At 49.3% G+C, this 9,495-nt stretch overlaps 1 protein-coding gene across 1 annotated transcript in view; it reads left to right on the plus strand.

Moving 5' to 3' along the window:
* The first annotated feature begins 691 nt into the window (after window positions 1-691).
* Window positions 692-9,495, plus strand: part of IGFBP2 (insulin like growth factor binding protein 2) — a 44,748-nt gene continuing 35,944 nt past the window's right edge. Inside the window, exon 1 of the mRNA XM_013004339.2 lies at window positions 692-985. Within this exon, the coding sequence (XP_012859793.1) occupies window positions 692-985 (294 nt within the window). The remainder of the gene's footprint in view (window positions 986-9,495) is intronic.

The raw sequence follows: 9,495 nt of genomic DNA on the forward strand, positions 1-9,495 counted from the left end.
GACTGGAAGCATGTGCTGATGAAGATGAAAGGTTGCAGCCTTCAGTGTGGATTACAATTCAGTCTTGAGAACACCAAAATCCATATAACGGCACCGATAGATAATAGCACGATCAATGGAGAACAGATTGAAGTTGTCAAGGATTTCATTTTGCCTAGATCCACAATCAATGCCCCTCGTGGAAGCAGCAACCAAGAGATCGTAGGATGCACTGCATTGGGTAAATTTGCTGCACAAGACCTCTTTAAATGTTGAAATGTAAGAATGTTGCTTTGAGGACTGAGATGCCCAAGCCATGGTATTTTCAGGGGCCTCATATGCATGTGAAAAGTGAACATTGTATGCAGAAGTCTGAAGAAGAATTGGTGCATTTCAATTATGGTGCTAGAGAAGACTATTGAAAGTACTGTGGATGCTAAAAGAGCAAACACATCTGTCTTGGAAAAAGTACAACCAGAATATGCTTCTTAGAAGTAGGGTGGCATCTTCCTTGAGGACTGGCCTTAATTGGTCAATGATGCCAACTTAAGGGGGCTGGCGGTGGCTGGGCAGGTGCCTGGCACAGGGTGTCTGATTTGGGGAATTCAGTTTTCAGTGGCCTTGGGAGAGTCAGCTGTTCCTGGACTGCTGGGGTCCCCTCACAGGGGCCCACTAAGGCCTCTGCCTCTGCAGGGACGGCCAGGTGGGGGCGATGGAGTCCAAGAAGGACTTTGGCTATTTCTGCTCAATGTTATCCTCCCACACCTGCAGGATGGCCTGCCTTCGGGACAAGGCCAAACAACAGGTCGAACAGTTCATTGACTTTGCCATCACCAAGAACCCTGGCCTGCGTCCACCCTCAGGAAATTCACCAAGGACCCGGCCCAAGGGCAAGACTACGGGGCGGACTGAGGTCAAGAGGCTGGAGGCCAAGATCGTCAAACCCCTGAAACCGTATGAGTCGGAGATAAAGCAGACCCAGGCTGAGATCAAAATGTCCAAACATGTCCGAAATCACGGCACTCAAAAGCCTCGACAGTTCTCAAAGGCTTTGGACAGGTTTTTGTCATTTTCAGAACCTTTATGAATTAAGTAAGCCGCCTGTCATCTTATTTCAGTCAAGCAACGGATTGGCATCAGTTGGCAAGGGACTGGCATCTGCTCCGAGGGAGGCTACAGCAGATGTCGTTGTTTCAAAGGGAAGAAAGATACGTAATCAAGGAAGCGACAAAGGCAGGATAATAAGAAGGATGAGTTGATCAGTGCCCATCTGTAGGAAGTGCCTCGGTTGGCTCAAGGACAGCTCACATGATCCAGGCTTTCTGCAAGCTATCCTGACGGGAGCCGCTCACCTTGACTCTTCAAAACCTTCCTTTCTCCTCCGGAAAGCCGGAATGGTCAGAACTTGCTCTGTAGACTCTTTGTGAGAATTAAATGGGACGGTTTTTATAAATTCTGCAAAGGGGGCTCCCTGCTCTTCTCTTCCTCCTTCTCCTTAGTTCTGCTCCCCTCCTTTCCTCGTGATGACTGCTGGGAGGTAGCCAGACTCCTTGAGGTTTCCCCAGAAAACCCAATCACCCACTGCCAGGGATGTGTGGATTCTGACCCATGGTGGCCACGTAGGACAGAGAGGAACTCCTCTCAGGTTCTCAAGGCTCATCTTTCTCCTGCTGAGCAGCTGGGGGGTTTGAACCGCCAACCCTTTGTTTGGCAGCCAAGAGCTTAACCATGGTCACCGAGACTCCTTAAAAAGCCATTAACCAAGATTCTATCAAGAAATCCCCGCTGCTATAGAAGTGACCCCATTCTAACTTTTGGAGTGAAGGTTCTGGTGACTTTTCATTTGGGGGTCATGTTCAGAGGAGGGGGGCAGAGAGGCTTATCTTCTAGGCTCCTTGATTCGCTAGGGACAGTGTCTCTCCTAATCAGATGTCTATCTGGCCTTTCTTGATGCCTTTTATGAACTGCTTACCCACTCAGTTCTTGGGGGTGCCCCCTGCCAGGCCACTGCAAAGGAAATTTTACATACCACTCCCTGTCTCCCCTGCCCCCCCAACGGCCAGTATGTTAAGTTAAATCATTTGAAACAAGCCCTCTAAATTAGGGGGAAATCTCTCCAGTCATTTTAAAGTGAGATGGCAACCGAAATGTTACTTTTATAGAAACACCCCTTCCAGGGCTCCACCGTCTAGTGGAGAAGAATCCGATTAGCCCTGGAATGTATGTGCTATGGCCAAGACCCACAGGGGGCGGAGGGGGGCGTGGGGCAGGTGTCTGGCCAGCAGTTCTGGGGAAAGGTCACAGTTTATTCCTGTCTAGCCTTGGGAGCAACTGCGAAGTACTGAGGAGAAAGTTGCTCGCGGGCTCCCCAAACCTCTCCTGCATCCTCACCAATGCCTTGGGTGAGTATTGGGACTGATGGGCTGTTGAAATCCACCCACTCCCATCGCACTGTGGCCAGAGTGTCTGGGACCCAGTGGCACGGGCACAGAGTGATAAACAACTCCACTGGCGACATGACCCTGTTCTGACCCTGGCAAATATTGACTCTGCAGGGTCAAACACTGGGGTAGAAAACACGAATATTTCCACCCAGAGGGAAGGTCCTCTCCTGGGCAGCCATGACCAAGAAGGGTAAGTGGGTGGGCAGAGGAGGCACGGCTACAGGGTAAACATTTCTGGGCAGAGGTGCTGCGCCGGCTTGGGGATGGCCTGAGGTTGTTATGGGCAGGGGAAAAGTGGAGTGTGGGGTAGTTAGGTGGCCCCGAGAATACGACTCACTATGAGTGTCCATTGACTTGACGCTGACTCATGGAGTGGCCAAGTCAGCTGAGCTCCACAGGGTTTTCTTTTTCTTTTTTTTTATATTATAAATTGGGTTTTAAAAAAAATAATTTTTTTTTGGCTCGTGCAATTCTTATCACAATCCATATATCCATCCATTGTGACCACAGGGTTTTCAATGGTGCCTCGGGGTGGACTAGATCTTCCAACCTTTCCGTTATCAACTAAGCATGTTAACCAGTTGCACTCCCCAGGGACTCCTGAAAAATGCTGGGTATCCCATATTAGCGTGTACCCTGTAGTCTGAATCTGAGTTTTCAGGATGGCTTCAAGAGGCAAAGTGCCATCCAAAATAGACCCAGCAGCAGGTTTGATTAATATGTAGCTGACCCCGTGTAGAGGCAGGCTCCCCCCAGGGGTCTGGATGGACTGGGTCCACTCACGCCTCACCCTTTTTGTTGATGAGGACAGGGAAGCTCTAAGCAGCATAGTGACTCTTGCTGTGGGTTTTCCAGAGATCTGGAATTGGAACTCCCGCATGACTCCCTTTAAAGTGTATGTTGTGCTCTTTCTGCGTCTTTCAAACTCTGAGTGCAACCCCAGTTTTAAATCCAGTGCCCCATGACACACAGGAAGTTCAGAGAGCAGGCATTTGGACAAAGAGCAGAAACAGAGGTCACTGACGTGGCTGGGCCTCGGGTTGTTTACGATGTTGTAAAGATGTGGATGGAAATAATTATTGATTCCACGTTCTGGCTCTTGGGCAGGAGGTACAATTTGGAAAGTATTGGAAAGATGCCCGATGCTGCACCTTAGCTCCGGACAGTGTGTGTGTGTGCGTGCGTGTGTGTGGTGTGTAGTGGGTAGATGCCTGGTCATTGTGACAACCCACCCCCCAGGAGATGACACCTGCAAGCCCCTTGCCCACAGAGTCACTAGAGGCTTTTCTCTACAGGAGCTGGGTCACAGAAGGAGGCTTCCAGCCCGCAGTGCCAGGGGGAATGACAAATATATCCTCAATAAAGATACCAACCAATGAGGGAGGAAAACAGCAGAGAGAGAAAGAGGCCAACACTAGGATCAGCTGGAGGGTGGCAGAATGCAACAATCAAAGAAGAGACAGACATGATTGCACCGTGACCCAGAGCAGAGAGGAGAGAGAAATGATTCCCAGAAGTGAGCAAGAGAGGAGGTTTCACTGGCGATGGCCTAGATGTCCTGTCAATGGCTGGCAGCTTCCAGAGGTTTCCAACAGGCACCAGCTCTCTACAACTGCAACTCAGTGTGGGAGGAGGAGGTCAGGTGGAGGTGGAAGACAAGAACTCTAGACATCCTCACAATCAAGCAACCAGAATTGGGGCGCTCACACCACCTCCAGGAAGCCTTCCCAGCGTGCACGATGTAGGCTGCTGAGCCCCCCAATATCTCTCCAGGGGCTCATCCTGTCCTTTGCATTTGGTACCAGCCAGTCAATTGCCATTCACGTTGATTCTGGCCCAGGGACACTCCAGAGGGTTTTTAGCGGCTGGCTTTTTGGAAGTAGCTTGCCAGGCCTTTCTTCTGAGGCACTTGCAGGTAGACTCGAATACCCACCTTTTGGGTTCATAGTCCAGTACTTTAACTGTTTGCATCACCCGAAGACTCCCTTGGATTCATGGCTCTGTAGAGTTATCATCAGGATCACTGCTCTCCATCCTCACAGCCACTGAGCGGAAGCCGATTCACAGCGGCCCTGTAGGGCAGAGTAGAACTGCACCTGTGAGTTTCCAACGCTGTAACTCGTTACCAGATTAGAAAGCCTCATTTTTCTCTGGAAGAGCAGCTGGCGGTTTCGAACTGCTGACATTGCAGTTAGCAGCCCAATGTGTAACCACTACACCACCAGGGCTCTTTAAGCTCTTTCATTTGTGCTTTCTCTTGCGGGTTTGTATTGTTTCTTCTATTAGCCTGAACGTTTCTCTACGATTTCGGCTGCAGCTCCCTCGTGGTTTCTGGTGCAGGACTCCTGTTCTGTTGAGCACACACAACCCTTCCCTCCTTTAGCAATGTATGCGTTAGAACAATCCCAAGCTTATTAAAGTTTATGACTTTCTCCTAGCCACGCCTTCTCTTACAACGTTCCTTTCTCCTTGGCAGCTCTTTCTACTGCTCCTTGCTCTTCAGGGAGTGTTTGTTACCTTGGGAAGGGGGAGCAGCCACTACTGTTCCCATTATACAGATGGGGACCAGCCGACCATCGTTGCTGCTGTTTTTATTTTTAACCCAGCCAAAAGATTGAACTATTCTTTATAAGTTAACCAATCGGCCACCTAGCAAACAAAGCCCATATGGAAGAAGCACACCAGCCTGTGTGATCACAAGGTGTCGACGGGCTTAGGTATCAGAAGACCCAAAACAAGTAATCATATTGATGCGAATGAAGGGGGTTCGAAGTGGAGACCCAAAGCCCATCTGTGGACAATTGGACAACCCTTCACAAAAGGGTCACAAGGAAGGGGTAAGTTAGCCAGGGTGCTGGACCAGAGCATGTCCACTAGTACAGATAAGAGCTCTCGACACATGGAATCCAGAACAGATAAACCCCTCAGGCACAGTTATGTGAGTAGTGATACCAGGAGGCTAGGGCTAAGCTGAGGTAAGAAGGAAAAGAAAGGGGGAACCGATCACAATGATAGATGTAGTCATCCCCCCACAGGGGGATGAACAACAGAAATGTGGTGAAGGAGAGAGTGGACGGTTTAAGACAGGGGTGCTCAATACGTCCATCATGATCCACTAGTCAATCGCAAATGTAGTGTGGGTAGATCACATGGCAATAAAAAATAGACATAAGCCTATCAGCAATCCTGTCACTTAATTGATATACAGCGCAGCCAATCAGACGCAATCTTAGGTGTCAAATGCATGCGCTAACAACTGCGCTAAGTGCAGCAAAACTGACAAGCTCAATTATCGCCAAGTTTTAGGCCTTGTTTTTTTTTCCCTCTTACATGTAAGAAAGGGTATTAAAATGAGTGGGGGAGCTGGACCAAGTAAGAAGACAAAAACGTATCACATTCATACGGAATGGGAAATTTTGACACTACAAGCCGACATTCAGCTCAAGTCCAGAGCCATGACCAGTTCTGGAACTTACTCACAGAGGGAAAGCACCCAAACATGAGAAAATGTGCTACCTCCTTGACTGCAGTATTTGGCTCTACTTATTTATGTGAGTCGGCCTTTTCCCACATAAAGATCATTAAGTCCAAGCACCGTTCCACCAGGACCGATGATCATGTGGAAGTGTGCTTAAGGCTGGCTGTCAGCAGCTCCTGTCCGGACTATGCAGTCCTGGCTCATTCCATTCAGTGCAAGTCATCAGAGTAAACTCAGGCAATGACAAAAAATGTACACAGTTAATTGTGTTGTGTTGTGCAATATGGACTCATGCAGTTATGCAAGATACATAAACATACATTGTACATATAAAGAATTATCAATGCATTTATGAATAAATGTAATAAATAAATATAAATCTATGTTTTGCATTTTTGTAGTTAGCAGATCATTTTGACTTGATTATTTTATAAGTAGCTCGCATGCTGAAAAAGTGTGAGCACCCCTGGTGTAAGATATAAAAATAATAATAATTTATCAAGGGGTCACAAGGGTGGGAGGGGAAAAAAGAGGAACTGATACCATAGGGCTCAAGTAGAAAGAAAATGTTTTGAAAATGAGGGTGGCAACATATATGTACAAATGTGCTTGCTATAATTGATGTATGGATTGTTATAAGAGCTGTAAGAGCCCCATAACGTGATTTATTAAAAGAAGGAAATATCCTTTATATATCATGGCACCCTATGGTATACAACCCGATTGACACTGGTATTCATTCCAAGGGGCACTTTCTATTTGAAAAGTTAAACATTTTGGTCTCAGGTGTAGGAAGAAAAACAGTTTGTTCAATGTATACTTTTGTGGATATTAATGCTTTCGTCAAGGCTAAACTTACTGAAATGAAATCAGCGAGTTGATTTACAAGGAAAATATCCAGGAACTAGTCATTGAGGAGGTTGAAAGATATGGCAGAAATTAGGAGGAAGTCCTTGAATGGCTCTGTACGCAACGCATTCACCAACGGCGTCTCATTGCCGGACTACAGCCAGCATGAAGAGGCAGGCATGCCGAGTGGAGTGAGTAGAGATTGGGGAGTGAGACGAGACGATTGTCATCCAATGACCTGGAGCAGCTTCCTTGCTTCAGGTGACAGTTCTGCTACTTACTTAAAGGGGAAATCACCACGTTGCTGACATGTAGGTATGTTAGGAGAAAGGAGTGATCTCTGTCCACTGTGGGCACCACTTGCCAAAGGAAGTCTGGAGGAAGGGGTGGTGGCTGGCAGGAGTCAAAGAAGACCAATTCCTGCCCCCACAGAGCTTTCTGTGTCACAGAGCAGATGGAAGAGGTGGAGGCCGAGCACACAAAGGAGGCCAAGCAACGAGAACTTGCACCTTAGAACAATCTGGACGTAGCTCTACCCTTGAGTGCAGGCATTAGGAATAAGGAACAGGCCAGGCTGGGTTTGCCTGGAAGGACTTCCAGAAGGCAGGATCCTTGCCAGGATCAAAATACTGCAATAATATCAATAATAATAATGAGGAGGATTGACCTCCCTTAAAGAGCTACCCGAGGAGCCCAGGCGGTGCTGTGGCTATGCATTGGGTTGCTTGCTAACTGCATAGTCAGCAGTTCAAAACCAACAGCTGCTCCCTGGGAGGAAGATGAGGTTTTCTACTCCTGCAAAGAGTTACAGTCTCAGAAACCCAGCGGGGCAGTTCTACCCTGTCCTGTAGGGTGCCTATGAGTTGGCATCCACTCAGTGGCAGTGAGGAGGGTTTGAGAGAGCTGCCCAGATCCTCAAACTAGCTTCTAAAGAGTATGGAAATGACAATTAACGACATGAAACAAAATGTGTCTGAGTAGTTGAGTGGAAAACTGGTCTGGTGTGCAATCATTCATCCCATACACAATACACAGTTGTTTTTGTCGTGTTTAAAGACCAACTAAATAGAGGGTCCTGCCTTTCCCCTGGGCAATGTTCCCTGACAGCCACAGTCCCCCAAGGGCCCCCTTCCTGAGCTGGATTCTCTCATCATTCCCTTACAGTCACACCCCGCCCCCCCCCAACCCAGTCTCTGCTCAGCAGTTGTGGCAACCAACACCCCTCTCCCAGAGGAGAGGCTGCCAGGTAATTACAGAGCCACAGAGAGCAAGGCTGGCCTGGAAAATTGCAGTGTGTCAGCCACACAGGCTTCCCCCAGGTGGGACACGGAGGGGTGTAGTTCAAACTCACAGTACACCACGACCAAACAGCAATTTTTGTAAGAGACCAAATGAGCGCACGCTACCACGGCTTGCTTTACACGATTCCCTGCTGAGGCAACAGATTTCTTGGAAAGGGAAGCGGAGCTGGGGTGGGAATGGGAGGGAGGGAGCGGGACAAGTGGGGAGAGGGCTGTGTACTCAGCTGGACACCTAGATTCTCCAGTCTGCATGGCAACCCCCTTTGCTGAACACTTGGGCTTCAGCTGCTTTTGTTGCTGCTGCAGTTGTTGCGTTCTCTGGGGCGGGGTGGGAGTGTGTGTGCGGGTTGTCCACAAAAGGGAGGTGGGTGGGTGCCTGTGGAGGGTTGAGAGGAGGGCAGCTGAGCAAATGACTTTGTGATTGCACATTGCTAGGACCCTGGAAAAGCTGGCTGGGGCGCTTCCCTTGCTTTGTTTGGCCTCCTCCCTTCTCTGGAGGCGGGGGAAGGGTCATGGTGAGATGAGATAATGGAGGGGCCTGAACGGGTTTGCTCAGACAGTATTGTGTGGCTGAGAGCCATTGAGCAAGCAAGCAAGAGTCCAGAGAGAGAACTCCTGGGAAGAGAGGGCAGGGGGGAGAGAGAATGAATACAAGCAATCCTAAAAGTAAACTCAACGATTCAAACTCAAAAATAGGTCAGAGTCGAGAGGGGCCAAAAGTGGCCCACCTTCCAAAGGCCTGCATGAGTGTGTGCAGTCTTTCTGGGAGTTGAGAGCCGGGGTGGGGGAGCAGGAACTTGCTGGGAAGTAGGGGGAGGAGGAGAGGGGACACGCCTGTAGACAGGTTTAGGATTAAGAAGTCGGCTGTGGTTCAGGGGCTCCTTCATTGGAGTAAGATGGGCTGTTGTTCGCCAGGGCCTGAAAGGTTTATTTAAGGATTCCAGATAGAGTATCGCCAAACAGATGTAGTCTTGTTCCTCGAGAGAAAAGCTTGCAGTGAGGAGGAGGGGAGGCCCATGGAGCACAGGCGGCAGCTCCACTCACATTTGTCACAGAAGCTGCACCCTGCTTGAAACCCTTCCTGGGAAGCCGGCTCTGACCCCTGGCATCTGCCCTGCCTCCCTCTGCTGCCTGCACTCCTTTCTTCTCCGAGAGGCCTCTGGGGGCACCTTTTCCGGCCCTGTCCCCGAGGAACAGAGAGGGTCTGGCATGCCAGGCCAGCTGCCATCTGGCGAGGCAGGGAACTGGGAACAGCCCACTGTGGGATTCTGGGAGGAAACGGGACTGGGAGAGCGGGAACACAGAGGGAAGATGGCACAGACTGACTTGTGTTCCCCCAAAGAGAGGTTGCTGTCCTAACTCCTAGGACCCAGGCCTGTGAACCTATTTGAATCTGCCCTGGAGCTTACATTCTGAAGCCCTGGGTTTGGGGAGGGCTGGGGGG

This window comes from Echinops telfairi, unplaced genomic scaffold (assembly GCF_000313985.2).
Source record: "Echinops telfairi isolate 266 unplaced genomic scaffold, ASM31398v2 ScPeMD7_3;HRSCAF=10, whole genome shotgun sequence".
Taxonomy (NCBI): domain Eukaryota; kingdom Metazoa; phylum Chordata; class Mammalia; order Afrosoricida; family Tenrecidae; genus Echinops; species Echinops telfairi.